General features: G+C 46.1%; 1 protein-coding gene across 3 annotated transcripts in view; it reads right to left on the bottom strand.

Annotated features, from left to right (window-relative positions):
* The window catches only part of LCAT (lecithin-cholesterol acyltransferase), a 51,283-nt gene extending 42,877 nt beyond the window's left edge, over positions 1-8,406 (bottom strand). For all 3 annotated transcript variants that reach the window (XM_063141379.1, XM_063141380.1, XM_063141382.1), the window contains exons 1-2: positions 8,184-8,406; positions 3,631-3,787 (exon numbers count right to left, since the gene is read on the bottom strand). In XM_063141379.1, coding sequence (XP_062997449.1) covers positions 3,631-3,787; positions 8,184-8,331 — 305 coding nt within the window. In that variant the 5' untranslated portion in view covers positions 8,332-8,406. The remainder of the gene's footprint in view (positions 1-3,630; positions 3,788-8,183) is intronic.
* Positions 8,407-17,063: the final 8,657 nt, after the last annotated feature.

Here is a 17,063-nt window from a genome sequence, read left to right as displayed (position 1 = left end):
AAGCCAAACCACACCACATACCCACATACTGTATTATTTTGCCCCAGTCCAAACATTGGTGCTCATATCCCTTTTTGCTGCAGTGCCACTCCTGCCCCCTTGACCCAGATAAGGGGCCTGGGCAGCTTGGAAGAAGCAACAAGTAAAGAAGGCCTCTGGCACTCCACTGAACATGTCAACAGCCAGTCTACCCACTCCTCCCCTTGCCAGGAGCCACGCTGCCTATAATGGCAAAGTATCGTAATTGCCTGGGCATCTCTCTCTGCATAATCAGGTAGCAGCTTACAATGGTGTTAAGCAATTTTAGAAACCGTATGTAATAGTCTTATAGACCCCTTTATGTCTTAAAATGCATTGCTTCAGTTCAAATGGCAGATATATCTTCCACACTGACAGCTGCTACATTCCTGATACTAGACCAATAGTATATATATGATTCAACACATGTGAGGAGTTTCACATTTTAAACTCATTTAAGGTGCAAGCCTGTGCATATTTAGAAAGAAAAGAAGTCCTACAATTCTCAGCATTCCCCAGCCAGCCATGCCAGCTAGGGGATTCTAGGAGTTGAAGGACTTTTTTCTGTCTAAACATGCATAAAATTGTGCCTTTAACTTATCATGTCACACTAACAGGAATACAGGAATCAAATAGGATTTCCTTCTTCAGTGGGACACACTTACTTAGGAGTAAGTACCATTTTGTAATATATTATTAGAAAAGGATAATATATTTTTAATTAAAATTTAAAAATAACTATCACCTGGTACAGAGTTTTCCTATGGAAGACCTGGCTGGTTCACTGTTGTAATTATTTGATTGGGACTGAAGTAGAGGGGCACTAATTTTGCTGTACTTATTGTCTTTAAATATGGTTAAATATCCCAGTGTGGGATGTACTTATTGTCTTTAAATATGGTTAAATATCCCAGTTACCTTGCTATTCTATTTCTACAATTCTTTTTCTCCTGTCCTTTCTTCATCCTCTATTCATTTTCAGGCTGCATCCGGTGAACATTTACCTCAGAGTAAGTTTGATTGATCTCAGTGGGGCTTACTTCTGAGTAGACATACATAGGATTGTGCTGCAGCTCTGTTTTAAAGTGACACAGGATGCACACATCCAATGTTTACCAAAAGAATGGCTTGAAAAGAGGGGATGGACACCCTAAAATAAGCAAGGGCAGATAGGAATTGTTTTAGCATGCATTCTGAAAAAGGTGCTGCTGAATGAACCCTCCTTAGCCAGGAGGTCCTGGGGGGGGGGCATTGCAGTTCTCCCCCCTTCCCCCTTTCTTTTCTCTTGCTGGAGACCAGACTGGGGTGGGCGGTGGGGCAGCGATGAGGAGAGAAGGCACGCAAACATGCAGCTTCTCTCTCTCCCTCTTTCTCCCAAACATTACAGTACCTGCAGGGCTGATGGGGAGAGGAGGGCAGCAGCTCCGAAGGGGGGAGGGCCCCAATCCGCAGCTCCGGGCAATCTGTCTTACAAACAGTCCCGTCCTCGGCTCCTCCACGTGCTGCTTCCTGGCTCCAGCGTGGCTGCTGCTCCCACCTTGTTCAGCAACTGTTGCGAGAGCTCAGGCAGAGCAGCTGGGAGCAGCTGAGTGAGTGAAAGAACGAGCGAGCTCTGTGTGTGTGTGTGTGTGTGTGTGTGTGTGTGCAGTGGCTGCACCCTGAAAAAAAGCCTTCCGGAGGCGGAGCGGGCTAGAGTCGGCTCCTTGCTTGTCCTCTCTCCCTGAAGTTGCTCTGCAGGGACGGGGCAAACATGGCGCCGGCAGCATATTAGGGGGTTCAGCTGAACCCCCTGAACCCCCTGTCTGCACGCCAATGTCAGGGAGGGAACCTGGGGCTAAATTGCAGCAGCGGCAGCCTACTGCTTTTCTTGGCAGCTGCTCTGCCATCCCCACACATGCCTCCATGTGTTCCTTCCTCCCTGCAGCTTGGCTGCTGCTCCCGCCTTGTGCAGCAACTATCACAAGAGGTTGGCCAGGGCAGCTGGTAGGAAGGAGCAGCTCTGGCCATGCGAGTGAACAGGTGGCGGCTCCATCTCCAGCAGGAGCAGGGTGGGGAGTGCAGCTGAATTCGCCACTGTTTCCTGCTCTGCCGTCTCATGCAGGTGATTCCCCCACCCCCGCTTATAGTGGGGCTGGCTGTGATGTCTGCGATTGTTTAGCTTAGGAAGAAAGTGAGTAAGGGGAGACCTGATAGAGGCGTACAAAATTATGCATGGTGTGGAGAAAGTGTTTTCCATTTCCCACAATACAAAAAACCAATGGGATTATCCCATGAAAATGAATGGTGGGAGCTTCAGGACAGATAAAAGGAAGGCCTTCTTCACAAAGCACATAGTAAAACTGAGGAATTTGCTACCACTAGATGGCGTGATGGCTACCAACTTTGGCAGCTTTAAAAGGGAAGTAGACAGATTCATTGAGGATAAGGCTACCAATAGCAACTACTAGACGTGATGGTTATGTATTTCCTCCAAAGTCAGAGTTAGAACCCCGTTTGTGGGAAACACAGGCGAGAGGGTGCTATTGTGCTGATGGGTATCCCATTGGGGCATCTGGTTGGCTACTGTGGGAATAGATTGTTTGTCTAGATAAGGCCTTTGATCAGTCCAAGAATGGCTCTTCTTATTTCTTAATTTGATTGAATTGGATTTTTGCCCAGACCCCATGGAAAAGCAAACTGTGTACATGGAGGAGGTTTTTCTCTCTAACTGTGAAAGTGCTTTATCTGTGCTCCCTCCCTCCCTCTCTCTCTCTCTCTCTCTCTCTCTCTCTCTGGGTCTTGCTAGATCTACTGCATAATCCATTGGTGAGAAGCAACCAGCCTGTGATAGAAGTAGCGTGGGCTGTTGCTCCTATCCACATGTCAGACATGATGGGCTGCAGGAAAGCCCCATCGCGTCCGCCATTATTTTTTTAGTTTAAAGGAGTGGGATGTGCACGAACACATTTTTTTAGTTTAAAGGAGTGGGATGCGCATGAACTTTTTTTTAAAAAAACACATCAGTCTGCCTGCTCCCCCCCCTTGCTCCCAATCTCTCCCCCGATCTCCTCGGCTCCAATCTCTCCCCGGCTCCGCACTTCCTGCCCCCGGCTCTGCTCTTCCCGCCCCTGGCTCCAATCCCCTTGCCCTGGCTCCAATCCCCTTGCCCCAGCTCCGATCCCCCTGCCCTGGCTCCAATTTGTTGTAAACCGCCCAGAGAGCTTCGGCTGTGGGGCGGTATATAAAAGTAATAAAATAAATAAATAAATAATAAATTTCCTTCCCCCTGGCTCCAATCTTCCCCCCGCTTCTCCTCCCACCCCCAGTTCCTCTCATCCTTTCCTTGCTCCTTACAGCTGCCCTGCCCACCCACAAGCTTGCTAGTCCTTCTTTCTTTGCTTCTACTGTTTTTTCCTGAGCAGTTGGGCATGCTGTGAAGTAAGAGCCCAGGTGAAGCACTCTGGGGAAATACAGATGGTGTGTAGATGGAGACTGGGTTGACACTTTGCGCCCAGTAAAAAGAAAGAAAGCGGAGGGGAGGGGAGGAGGAGGGACCAGACAGCCTTGTGGTGTTGTGGGAGGTCTGCTTTGGGATGGCAGGAAAAAGCTATGAAATAGCTCTGGGCCCCATACCTGGTATTGTCAATCCAGCAGTCAACCCCCAGGGGCAGGAATATGTTGAGGTTGAGCCAGACAGTGAAGTAGTCCTCAGTTTTGCGGTAGCACATCCAGTTCACCACATCGGGCTTGTCCAGCTTGGCCTCTAATTGGTTCCCAAGGCAACCAGGCACTGCAAGGAACCAGAGAAAAGAAGATGGCAGCTTGCCTTAAACCAAATTAAATGCCCTGTAGTGACTTGGCTGTTTTGTGCCTTTATGTTGTCTGCATTGGAGCTGCATCCTGCATCAAGCAGGGAGTTTATTTATTACATTTATTACATTTATATACCGCCCCATAGCCGAAGCTCTCTGGGTGGTTGGACCTGGTGGGAATCTACACTGGTGTTATTCTAACGTTTTGAATGGGTTACTGTGATGCACAGCATCACGTGACCCTGGGTCTCCAACGTTGTAAATGAGTCGTACTTACAGGTTCTATTTCTTAGTTCCAGTGTGGCTACAGATTCATGTGCCTCGTTCTACCGGTAATTTTCCTCTCCCAACCCAGAGCTGCTGGGTTTGCTCTGCCCACTTCCTGTTCTCCTTCCTTCGCCCCGTTTGCTATCTTATCTGCTATAGCAGATAAATAACACCAGCATTATACTGTGCAGTCACTGACAAATGCATGCAAAGGACTCAGAAGTTTTCCACCTTAGAATCTGCTTTTATTGTGAAGTACTCCCATGCATCCTGCCTTAAAATTTGAATCAAATTGGGTCATTGGTTGATTTTTTATGACTTTATGATTTTTTATGACTTGCCTAAGGCTTCCCCCCCAAAAGTAATAAATATAACTATCCTTACTAGGATTGGGGCCAGATCTTCAGGGAAAGAGAAAGAGCACCGCAGAATTGGGAGCACAGAACACTGTGTGTGGGTTTGTGTATGGAGAGAGAGAGAGAGAGAGAGAATCCCACTTCAGTAAAGTGCCCACCTGGATGGAAAGAGATACGGGGCTCTTGCTTCCCCACTGCTTGACTCAAGATTGCCTTTCTGCTTCCCCTTGATGCAAAACAGACCCGACCCCCCCCCCCCCCGGAATAAGAAAAGAAGCCATCGCTGCTGCCCTCCCAGGATTGGTATCCTCAGCCAACTGCAGAAAGGGCACCAGGCAAACCTGGTTCCCCTTGCCCCCTTCCTCTCCCTGCCTCGCACGGTGCACCTCTCATACACACTCCATCTGTCAAACACACACAAGCCCTCCATGGCTGTCTAGAACTGGAATATGTGTTTACTCAGAAGTAAGTCTCTCTCTGTTCAATGGTAAGCCTGCATGTGACTTTAGCAGTTGAAATCAATGGGATTTACTTTTGTGTAAGGGAACCAGCAGATCTGTAGTTTATGAAATTGAAGCTGCACAGCTTCACATGATCAAAGGAATGGAAGATCGATCCTATAATCCTTCACACTGATGCAAAACAGAGGAAAAGAATTTAAGGGGGGATTTAAAAAATCATAAGAAAACAAGGGATGACCCAATCTAATTCAAATTTGGTATGCTGAACACCCTCCTTAAGAGCTATCACTGTGCCAGTTTGGATCTCTTTATCTTTAAAACTTACACAGGTGTAAGAATTTGTTGAATTTCCATTTTAAAGATCCCTTAAAATCAAGAGATGATTCAGTCAGATTCAAATTGGGCATGCTGAAAAGAAAGAAAGTACAATAGACCCTTCTTTCATTCAACCCAGCAGCCAGGAAGCAGGAGGAGGAAAGGATTTGAATTGAAATTTAAAAACACTCACTGGAGAAAAGGCACCCGCCTCTCTTTCATCAGCAATACTGCCCCTTGAAAACACGCCCACAGAACAGTGGATTGAAATTGATGGGTGTAAAAACCAGATGAAGTTTGAGAGGTATGCTTTCGCATTACCGGAAGAACCAGACTTTTCGCTTGCCAAAATACATCGCAAAAGCGGAGGGGGGGGGACCACAATCACAACAGGACATGGTCGACGTAATCTAAGTCCTTTGCATGCAATTCATCGTGACAGCAGACTATAACATTGGTGTGATGGAGCTTATAGAGTGGTTTAGGAATTTTGTAAATAAATGAATAAATGGTAGTAACATGAATTGTTGTGCTAACTATTGCATTTTTCTTGTTTATTGAATGAATATTTTAAAACAACCCTGGTTCTCTCCCTCTCTACGTTCCCCCCAGCAATGGCTTCATAATTTCTTTTATCATCCACTACAGGTGGTGCTGTGGTGCTCTCCTTTGGGCTTCTTTAGAGTGCCCTTAATAAAAGATGTTGATTGAGTTCTGACCTCTGGAAGGAAGAGTACCTCTTCACCCAAGGCCATCCCACAAGCATTGCCCTCTTGGGACCCCTTTATGGTAGATGGCTGGCAAGGAGGGGGGCTTCAACACCCCTCCAGACTCTGGCCCTTTCCCAGGAGTGCATGGGCCACCATGCCAACTTGAACTGTTTGCTCTTTGGGCAAACAAATGCAACCTTTCAAAGTGGATGGCAAACAAGCCAAAGTCCAGTCGGTGCCATTCAGTACAGTAGTGCAAGGAGATTGCCTCAGGCAGGATCAACAGGCATGGGTCCCCAGCAGAGACTCTAGTGCATGAGTGCAGGAGGCCAAAGGTAGCCAAGCTAGAGTTGTCAGATTCAGTCTGGGATGGAGCTCCTGTGCGTTTCACAGAGGCACAGAGGGGAACATTAGGGGAAGTGCAGCTTTTTCTGACCTAGAGGCACCAGCAAAAATTGCCCTTCCCTGCATTGCCCTTCGATGATCCCATGTGGAGTCATGAAAACTGCTCTCTCTCTCACACCCGGTTCTTGTTTGCCAAACAGACATGAACTCACGAAGCCATAATTTCCTTCTGCTCCACTCTCCCCATTCTATCTTGTGTGAGGTTGCCAATTCTTTCAGAGGGAGGAATTGCTCAAATGTACATACAAATTTAGAAATTGCTGATTGATTAGCACCAAGTTTGGGCTAAAAGGAAAAGACAAATACACAACTGGGAAGTAACATCTAATGATGATGCTCATAACTAGGCAGGGGAGCAGCTTCACCTGGTGGCTGGTGGAACTATCAAAGTTATTCCCAGTGACAGCCTCACTTGAGCAGGCACTGGGAAGGAGGAGGAAAGGCCTCTGCATAATGCCTGGGGTGGGAAAGAAGCTGATCAAGGACAGGGGTGTAGGCCCTCTTCTATATGATCAGTCTGGGTGTGCATGAGTGTGTACGGGTGCACTAGTTGCCCACGTATTCTATAATATTGTCCAAATGTGTGTGAGGCTGTTGGTTTACCTGTTTTCTCCAAAACTGTTTTGCCAGCAAGGGTCAGAGATGGGAGAGATCCTAGAATCATAGGATCATAGAATCGTAGAGTTGGAAGGGGCCTATAAGGCCATCGAGTCCAACCTCCCTTTCAGAATGCTGAGAGGGAGAGGAAGGCAAAAGACTTTGGGGAATCTGCAACCTTTGCTCAGGGAGGGTCCCCCACAAACTCTCCTTCCTCCATGGGAGACATCACTTCTTTCCTCCACTTTAGGGACCCATCAGTGGTTTGTGACATCTCATCAGTCACAATTTTGCCAAACTGCAGCCCATCTCAGACCTTTTTACATGCTTAGCAACCTCCACACTGGCTCACGTCAAGGAAAGGGGCAGACCTTAAAGCAAAGGGTCAACCATGCAGCCTATCTCTACACCAGGGGTACACAACTTGGGGCCCTCTAGAAGCTGCTGGACTTCAACTCCCATCATCCCTGGCTGGGGCTGATGGGAGCTGCAGTCCAACCAAATCAGAAGGGCTACACATGCTTCACCCCGTCCATTCAACCCTTCTCCATTCAAGGTTTTAGCCTGAAACGTTTTAGGAGGAGCACAATCGTATTCAAGCAACCTACATGGACTTTGCTTGAACTTCATACCCAGTATGGCATCTGCCAGCCCAATCTATGGGTTGAACCCAGATTTACACTGGATGCAATGTGGACTTCCCTGCTCCTTCCTTCCCATGGCAGCTCCTTCAGTCCCCTGAAAATGCTAGACATTGACCAGGTTCACATATCCCCATTCTTGGATTGTTTCCTGATATGTGGACCCAGTAAAACAACTGAGAGTTAATCCAACAATTGCTCATGGGTTGTTGTTGGTTTAACTTTGGATAGTTTAACCCATAAACAATTTGTTGGTTTGCACACCATAAAACAACCCAGGACCTGTGCCATGGAATGTGAATCAGTTCAGAGAGTCAGGAAATCCTGCTGAATGGGTGAGCTGTGGTATGAGGTGAGGGAAGATTCCTAAAACTCCAGCACAGGAGCCATCTGTGAGTAGAGCCATTCCTCTCGATGGCCTTATAAGCCCCTTCCAACTTTACTAGTCTATGATTAGTAAAGGAAGGCAGAGCCTAGATTTCCACACCTGTCAGTTTGTGGTTTACCAAAGGCTTGCTAGGCCAATCCCTCCTCCCCCACGATGCCCCACACCAAGCCATGCAAAGGAAGCCTTGCCTGCCTTGCTTGCTACACATCCAATCCCCAGTTTTGCTCAACTTACCAAGCACCACAGGGGGGGTGTTGTTGGAGAGCGCAGCTTCTGGGGTGGCACTGGGTGGAAAGAGGACATTGAAAAGCCAGAAGGCACTTCCTGACTGGAAGAAGGAAAGAAACAGGGCAGCCACAGTGGGTCCGGCCAAGCTCCCCATAGTGTGCTGTGTGCTGCAGCTGGCCAGCCTGGTGTCTAACAAGCAGCCTGCTGTTGTAGCAAGCACACAGTTGGAGGGAGGGAGAAGGGAGGGAAGGTGGGGAATCATTAGCAGATGCTGGGTGTAGAGCTGCCCAAATGGGCTGTCTTGGGTCCAACCCCTCCGGTAATAGGCGGTGCAGGATGTGAGCTGCATTCCCAGAATTGAAGGCCTAGTTCTTAAAACAACAACCCACAAGTGCCATTGTATTGACTAGGTGGATACTGACGTCTGTCCAGAATAATCAAAGCCAGATGGGGCCAGAGGGTCCTGTGCATATGTCAATCCCTTCCAAAGTTCCACATACCTCCCAGTTTACTTGCAAGCCAAAAGCCTGCCAAAACAGAACATCTGTTTGCAGCAAAGACCCACTCTCACTCAGTGTCTGGGCAATCCGCTGCAGGTGTATTCCACACTTTTCTGGCTTGTATTCCACACTTTTCTGGCTTGTAAAACAAACACACTGAAGAAAAGATACCACTTCACAAAAAGATACCACCTCATAGCTGCTGAGTTTATATTAGCAGAAGTGCAGGGGTGCAGAATACTGTCCACTGGAGCATAGTATCATCAAATGCTGCCTCGACCATGTCATTTTTAACAAGGCAAACGGAATGAATCCTGTGGAGATAGCAAGATCCGGTAGAACAGAGCACTTTGAATTAGGACACCTTTTTATCATCCATTTCCTCTGACAAAGATGTCACCAGGGGCACATAGTGGATTCCTGACAGAATCTCAGGTTTCCTTTTCTTTGAAGGAGTGAGTTGCAGTCAGTTCTTTTAATGCACTATGTCTGAAATATTGGCAGGTGGTCTCAGCAAATGGCTTCAGAGCATCATAAGGAGGAAGTCAAGATCCATCACTCTGTTTGTCTGTTTTCCCTCTGCCTTCCCTTCCCCCTACAAGGAGCCACTGCAGAGGCCATCAGAGGGAGGAAGCCGCAGTGAAGCCGCTCCAGTTTCCTCCAGGGGGAGAAGCAGCTGCCCCCCTCCAGTGTGCTTAGTTCCAGCCCTATGACCTGCAAATTCTTGCCAGCCGTGCACATGGGAAGGGTTTTGGAGAACAGAATGTCTAGACAGACTAGCTTAACGTGAAAGGGAGTGTGCTGTTCAAATTCCAAAACATTTCCATTGCTAGAACAAAGTTTGAGAGCTTGAGGCATTGGACCATCCAAGGAGAGAAGTGGAGCAATGCTGGGGGGAGGCCTGGGGCTGGGGGCCACTGTGGAGGATGGGCCCAGCAGAATGGGTCAGAGGTGAGGGGATGAATGGGAGATCCCCAGGGCCAGGACCAGAAGCATTGTGAATTTTCTAAGGAATTTGGAAGCATGGTGTCCCTGCTAGGTATATGAAGTGAGTTTCTCTTTAGCAAGCTGCTTTGGGGCGAGGGGGGGTGCTCTGAGAAGTGGCATAAAAAGCTCTTTAAGCAGATTAGCCAACTAATTCATGGAACGCTATTATTGCCTCAACACAGCTTGTTGACTAAGGTCATGCTGATCTCTGAACAAAGAGCAGAAGTGAATGTAGAGCAATGAAGTGTTGCTGGGGGGCTGCTTCCAAACCCCTCATGGGGGTGAGCACAAGGTTCCACTTTCTTCCCATCCAACCAATGAGAGAGGTTGTCCATGAGGGAGTCTTGTTTATTTGCTTATCAGAAGCATCGTCACCCCTCAAGGAGCCGTGGAGGTGGCCATGTGGGGCATGAGGTCAGTTCTGGAATGGGTAGAGGTGAACAAACTGAAACTTCATCTAGGAAAGATGGATGTGCTGGGAGAGGACATGTAGTTGGCTCTGGACTGGGCTATACTCCCCCAACAAAGCAGGGGCACAGCTTGAAGGTGGTCCTCAACTGGAAGCTTTCCCTGGGTGCCTGGAGTGGCAGGGGGTGCCATTCACCAGCTTTTCCTAGTTTGCTTGCTGCAGTCCTACTTGGAGGAAATGGACCTGGCATGGCTTATTCATGCCCTCATTCCCTCCAGGTATGTGAGGCTGCCTTTAAAGACAATCTGGAAACACTGAGCTCCATCACACCTACTTTTTTATCCAGTTTTCATCTGCGGTTTCCCCTCTGTTTCCTTAGTGAGTCGAGCACCGGGCACTTTCATGTCTGTGCACTGTTGCACTTTCAGTTCATGTATATTTTCACCTATATCGCCACTGTGCTGGCAAAATCTCCCACCCCCGCCCCCTACGTTCTCCTTTCCCCTGCAGTTAATTTTTTATTTTTAAAAATATTTCTTTATTTCTGCACAAATACAATAGTACAGCAGCCTGAAACTGCGCAATTACGGTAAAGCAACACACTATACTTTCCCCTAAGATCATGTTAAACAAACTCCAAGGAAGGGAGGCCGTTTGTAGGAAGCAGGAGGGAGAGTATGGCCAAGACTGTTGCTGCCCCTTGGCTTGGGAAAGGTTTACAAGGAAGAAGGAGCAAATGTTTGTTTTGCTCGTTTCAAAGGGTGGACAGATGAACCATAATTTTTACTAATTTCTTTTGTAAAGGTGGTCAGGTCTCTTCCTTTGCTCCAAGGTAACCAAAATGTTAACATCTGCACAATTTTTAAAGAAAAAGAAATCAAACTTGGCATGGTGATAGCTCTTAAGGAGGGATTTAGACACACCAAGTTTGAATCAGATCCATTCATCTCTTGATTTTAAGAATTTTTTAAAATGGAAATCAACAAAAATGCTTACCTCTGTGTCTTCTCATAACAACTGGTTTGATTGGAAATGTGCACACCTTAGGAGGAGTATCCACTCTATATACCATGCTTAACAACAGTTCTCCCCGACTGTCTTTCTGAACTAAAAAAGGAATATAAGAAATTGATCCTACGAAAAAAAATGAGGAAAATAGGAAATCGTGGCAACTTCTGATCGGGGCTTCTCACACCAACAATTATAAATCTTTCTGGCAAATTGTCTCAAAAGCATTGAGTCAATGAACAGCCAGTATCGACTGCCACATCCCAGCGAAGGTCTGGGATTCTTACTTCTCCTCTAGCCTCTCTGACAAACTTAGGAGTGTGCTCATTCCTCAATTACCCCCAGGTACCCTGGAATGGCCAGATGTTGAGACCAATACTATAGAAGACCTTATTCTCCAGCTAAAACCTGGAAAAGCTCCTGGTCCTGACGGAATACCCCCAGAGATATTGAGAGACAATATCAGTTGGTGGACCTCAATTCTTGTACCCCTATTTTCTATAATCAACAAAACAGGGCTTTTCCCGGAGGCATAGCTTAGAGCTACTGTCATCCCTATATACAAGAAAGGTCCGCGGGATGATCCCTCTAATTATCAGCGCATTAGTCTCCTATCATGGTAGGGAAACTGTATGCAAGCCTACTGAATGATAAGGTCAAAGAGTGGATTGAGGACAAGGCCATCATTGGCAGAGAGCAGATTGGATTTAGGGCTGGTTCCTGTACCCTGGATCACTGTTTGGTTCTGGCCCATTTAGCGCATAAATATATGGCTCCCAAAGGTGGCAAGCTTTTTGTGGCCTTCTTTGATTTAAAATCTGCCTTTGATTCAATCTCGCGTGACCTGCTATGGGGAAAATTAAAAGTATTACGTATGGAGCCGAGACTTCTGTTTTTGATACAGACAATGTATTCCAACACATCAGTACAGATTCGCTATTCTAAATATGGACATCTGACCAAGGAGATTCCCTCCTCCTGTGGGGTTAGACAGGGTTGTGTCCTTGACCTACCCCCTTTAACTTATACGTGGCAGACCTCCCATCTGCTTTAGCCTGGATACAATCACACCCGCCCAAGACTGGGTCATCCAAAGTGTCAATACTGTTATATGCGGACGATGCAGTGCTGATATCCCAGACACGACTCGGCCTAAAGAGGCTGGTGAACGGCTTTGTGGATTTCTGCCTTAATAATGCCCTCTCAATCAATTGTACAAAGTTGAATGTCTTGTTTTTTCCCAGAGAAAGCTCTCCTTTTTTGGGGTCATTGGTGGGGAAAAAATCAGTCGGGTCAATTTGTACAAATATCTTGGTATTTGGTTCCATGCAACTCTCAGGTGGAACAAGCACCTGAGCTACAGTAAAGATAAATTGGAACAAGCTTTCGGAGCTTTCCCAGTTTTTTTCTCTAGGGGAGGCCAGTTTATTCCAGCTGCCATTCGTGTATTTAAATCCAAGGTTGTTCCCCAGTTTCTATATGGAGCCCCAATTTGGTTCCCCCTTTTTAATGGTTCATTTGAAGCTGCCCAAGCACGTTTCTTAAGATCTATTTTTGGAGTTCCCAGATGTGTGTCAAATGCTGTGCTTAATCAGGAAGCCGGCCTGACTACATTAAAATGTATAGCCTGGATACACTCATTTTATTACTAGCTGCGCTGCTATATATCACCTACTCCAAATTCGCTGATTTTGCTGGTTGGGCGTGATTCATATATTCCCCCCCCCCCCCCAGTCCAAAGTAATCCAGCAAAAATTACTCAGTATAGGTCTCTTTCCTCCCTATTTACTTTCTTTGGTCCCAGGGTGAACAAAATTAGCAATTAAGCAGCGATGCATGGACATTGACTTCCAGGAGCTACAACAAGCAGCATGTGGACCCTGCTCCACTCAGTCCATGGGAGTACCAGGCCCTCCTAGTGGTGGGGCAGCACCCTACCTGTCCTGGCTGACTATTCCCAAATATAGGAGAGCCTTTACCCTGGCAAGGGTTAGCACCCTTCCTTCCAGGGTAATGGAGGGCAGATTTAATAAAACTCCACTTACAAAAAGATGTTGTCCCTGTAACAATATGGAAGTGGAGACTACCCTCCATGTATTATTTTATTCTAGATTCTACCAAGAAGCCAGAAATGATCTTTTATTCCCCATTATTCAGTGCTACCCAGGCCATTCTATAAAGGACCTGAATTCTATCCTGCTTCAAGGCTATAACAAAACAATTACCGAGCAGGTGGTGAAATTTCTTAATCTGGTTATCCAGATAAGACCAACAATGGGACCTTTTTCTTTTTAACCTAACTCTATGTGGTTTTAATTAAATGTAGATTTACGGTTTTACTGTAAACTGCCTGTTTATATGTCTGATGGTCTGTTGACTGTAACAATAAAGCTTTGCTTTGCTTTGCTTACATCTGTGTAATTTTTAAAGGTGCAGAGATCAAATTTAGCACAGTGATAGCTCTTAAGAAGGGCTTTAGCCATGCCAAGTTTGATTCAGATCGGTTCATCCCTTGACATTTTAGGAATTTTTTAATTCCCCCCTAAACCCATAGTCCACCAATGCGGAAGTCCACGTGTTTGCATTTGCAAAAGATCTATTTCCCTTTACTTTGATAATGTGAAGATGTGTAATGATGCAATAGTGTACCTAATGGATCAAGGGATTAGGGAAAGCCAATCCCTGAGTGTCCATGGACTGGTCTACCTATCGATTCAACGAAGTATTGTTGCACTGTAAAATTTAGGAGAAGGGAGAGGGGAGAAAAAGAGCACACAATACTTTCCTAGGATCCTTATAAACCAAGTTGGAGGACCGAAAGTATGATGGACCAACTCAGCGAACTACAAGGGTGGAGGACCGTGCACTGCCTTGCTCCATTTCTAAAAAAACCAAGTCTTTAGCTGTGAAGCTTTGCAGGGTGAACCACCACCACCACCCCTGTCCCGGTGCATTTCCCACATTTCTTCTGCATGGCTTCTCAGGAGTATGAACATAGAGTTAAATGGGCCCCCTCTCTCTCTCACCCTTCACAGTCCAGGATAAAGATCCTAAAGTCCAGGAGTAAGATCTTATATTGGGACCTGGCCTTTAATGGAAGCCAATGCAAGGCCCTACAATGGAAGGAGGTATGGGCAAATTGGGGGAGGTCCAGAACAGTCCTAACAGCACTGTTCTGGACCAGTATCAAAGGGTGGAGAGAGGAAAGAGAAAGACTGTTACAATAATCCAGGCATGAGACAACCAAGGTCTGAACTAAGTGGTCCACAGTCACTTGAGACAGGAATCTGTGAACCTGGAGAACCAAAAGATGGAAATTGCAGGCCATTGCTATGTTCTCAATAAGGGAACACAGCAAGAGATGGTCATCCACCAGGACTCCCAGGTCTCCAGCAGCAGGTACTGGGGACCAACTGGGGACCTTGAAGAGCGAGGGTGTTGATATTTTGAAATTGTGTAAATAATCAAATGTATATTTTACAAAGAATGGATGTAGTTAAAGATTGAAAGTAGAGAAGTGCAGCAGCAAATTAGGCAGGTGTCTGTAATGAAGGCAAGAAACACCTGAGTTAATTGATGTCAGTTTGCTAACAGTTTAAAAAGGGAGTGTCTTAAACAGTTGGTAGGAGGAAAAGAATTGTTGATAGGAACATTGCTGTAGAAAGGAGTTGGAAGCAAGGTTGCTGATACTGCATTGTTTGGCTGGCATGGGAGGAAAGCTTCAAAGCAAAAGGTCTGAAAACTGAAACTCCCAGAGACTAATTGCTGGTAGGAAAGATTGTTTAAAAGTTCTCAGAAGAAAGGAAGAAGAACTATGCAATCTGAATATGCAATGAATTGTATGTTGTTCTATTGCCAATGATGAAAAGTAAAGCTATACTCCTATTAACCTATTTGGCATAAGAACTTATCTTTACAGCAGCATGAGGGAGTAAGCTTGAATCTGCTGACTCCTTCCTCTTGGGTGAGGAAAGAGTATAAACACAACCCAACAGAGGGGAGGTAAGGAGGAGGAGGAGGAAAGGTGCTCAAGATGGAAAATCAAGACTTCAGTTTTATCCATGTTCAGTTTAAGGTGGTGGACAGACATTCATGGGGAAATCTCCAGGAGGCAATTTCCCACAGATGCCCACTCTCCTTCCCCATAGAGTAGGAAGGGGCCTACAAGGCCATCGAGTCCAACCCCCTGCTCAATGCAGGAATCCACCTTAAAGCATCCCTGACAGATGGTTGTCCAGCTGCCTCTTGAAGGCCTCTAGTGTGGGAGAGGCCACAACCTCACCAGGCAACTGATTCCATTGTCATACTGCTCTAACAGTCAGGAAGTTTTTCCTGATGTCCAGCTGGAATCTGGCTTCTTTTAACTTTAGCCCATTATTCCGTGTCCTGCACTCTGGGAGGATCGAGAAGAGATCCTGGCCCTCCTCTGTGTGACAATCTTTCCAGTATTTGAAGAGTGCTCTCCTGTCTCCCCTCAATCTTCTCTTCTCCAGGCTAAACATGCCCAGTTCTTTCAGTCTCTCTTCACAGGGCTTTGTTTCCCGACCCCTGATCATCCTGGTTGCCCTCCTCTGAACACGCTCCAGCTTGTCTACATCCTTCTTGAATTGTGGAGCCCAGAACTGGACGCAATACTCTAGATGAAGCCTAACCAAGGCCGAATAGAGAGGAACCAGTACCTAACGTGATTTGGAAGCTATACTTCTATCAATGCAGCCCAAAATAGCATTTGCCTTTCTTGCAGCCATATCACACTATTGACTCATATTCAGCTTGCAATCTACAACAATTCCAAAATCCTTCTCGTTTGTAGTATTGCTGAGCCAAGTATCCCCCATCTTATTATTATTATATTTATTTGAATCCCGCCTTTTGCCCAATGCTGGGCCTCAAGGCGGCCTTACAAAGTTTAAAATATACATGGGGGGGAGGGAAACAAAACCATAAACAATTAAAAAATACACAACAAAATTATAAGACAATAACATAGATGGAGGGCTGGATTATTCTCCAAAGGCCTGCTTGAACCAAAAAGTTTTAGCCTGCTTCCGAAAGCCCATCAAGGAGGGGGCCAGCCTAGCTTCCCCGGGAAGAGAGTTCCAGAGCACTCTTTCTCCTTGTTGGAATTATTTGTAACTGTGCCTTTAAAATTTCCTTTTTTAAATACTCCCACCCATCCTGCACTCCTTTTCTCATTAGGCTTATTTGCCATGAGACCTTACTTATCATAGTTCTGAGTTTATTAAAATCAGCTTTCCCAAAATCCATAGTACGGGTATGCCTACACTCAACTTTTGTCTCTTTCATAATCAAGAATTCAAGTATGACGTGGTCACGTTCCCCCAGAGTTCCCATAACTGTCACTTTATCCACTAAGTCATCCCTATTGGTCAATATCAAGTCAAGGATTGCCGATCCTCTAGTTCCTTCCTCCACTTTCTGTAGGAGAAAGTTATCACCCACACATGTGCGGAATTTCTTGGAAGGGCCGCTTTTGGCAGTATTGGTCTCCCAACAGATATCAGGGTAATTGAATCCCCCATCACTACTACATCACACTTCCTTGAAACACTGGCAATTTGTTTCTCAAAATTTCGTCCATGTTATTCTTCCTGTCCCCATTGCGGAAGAGAAGCAGAAGCAAGAGTGACAGTAAGGAAACTTGATTTCTCCCCATCTGAAAGAGCTCATTGTCCCATAACCAGGCCTGAAGTCAGATTGAAATGATCTATATAGTCTCTCATCCAAAAATCCTGGAGGTGAAGAGCCACTACATGCTGCAGCATCTTGCCCAAACACACACACACACACACACACACACACACAAATCTTCTTTTCTCTTAAGACATACTCATATAGTTGTGCACCTTCAGAGAGGACAGGACAAACCAAAGGCAATTCCACTATAATCAGAAAGGAAAAAAACAAAGCAGAAATCGACAATATGGATGGAAAGGAGTCCCTAGAGGTGATGACCTGCAA

Source organism: Elgaria multicarinata, chromosome 14 (assembly GCF_023053635.1).
Source record: "Elgaria multicarinata webbii isolate HBS135686 ecotype San Diego chromosome 14, rElgMul1.1.pri, whole genome shotgun sequence".
NCBI classification, from domain to species: domain Eukaryota; kingdom Metazoa; phylum Chordata; class Lepidosauria; order Squamata; family Anguidae; genus Elgaria; species Elgaria multicarinata.
Note: the sequence above shows the minus strand (reverse complement) of the source record. Positions and strands in the feature narration are given on the sequence as shown.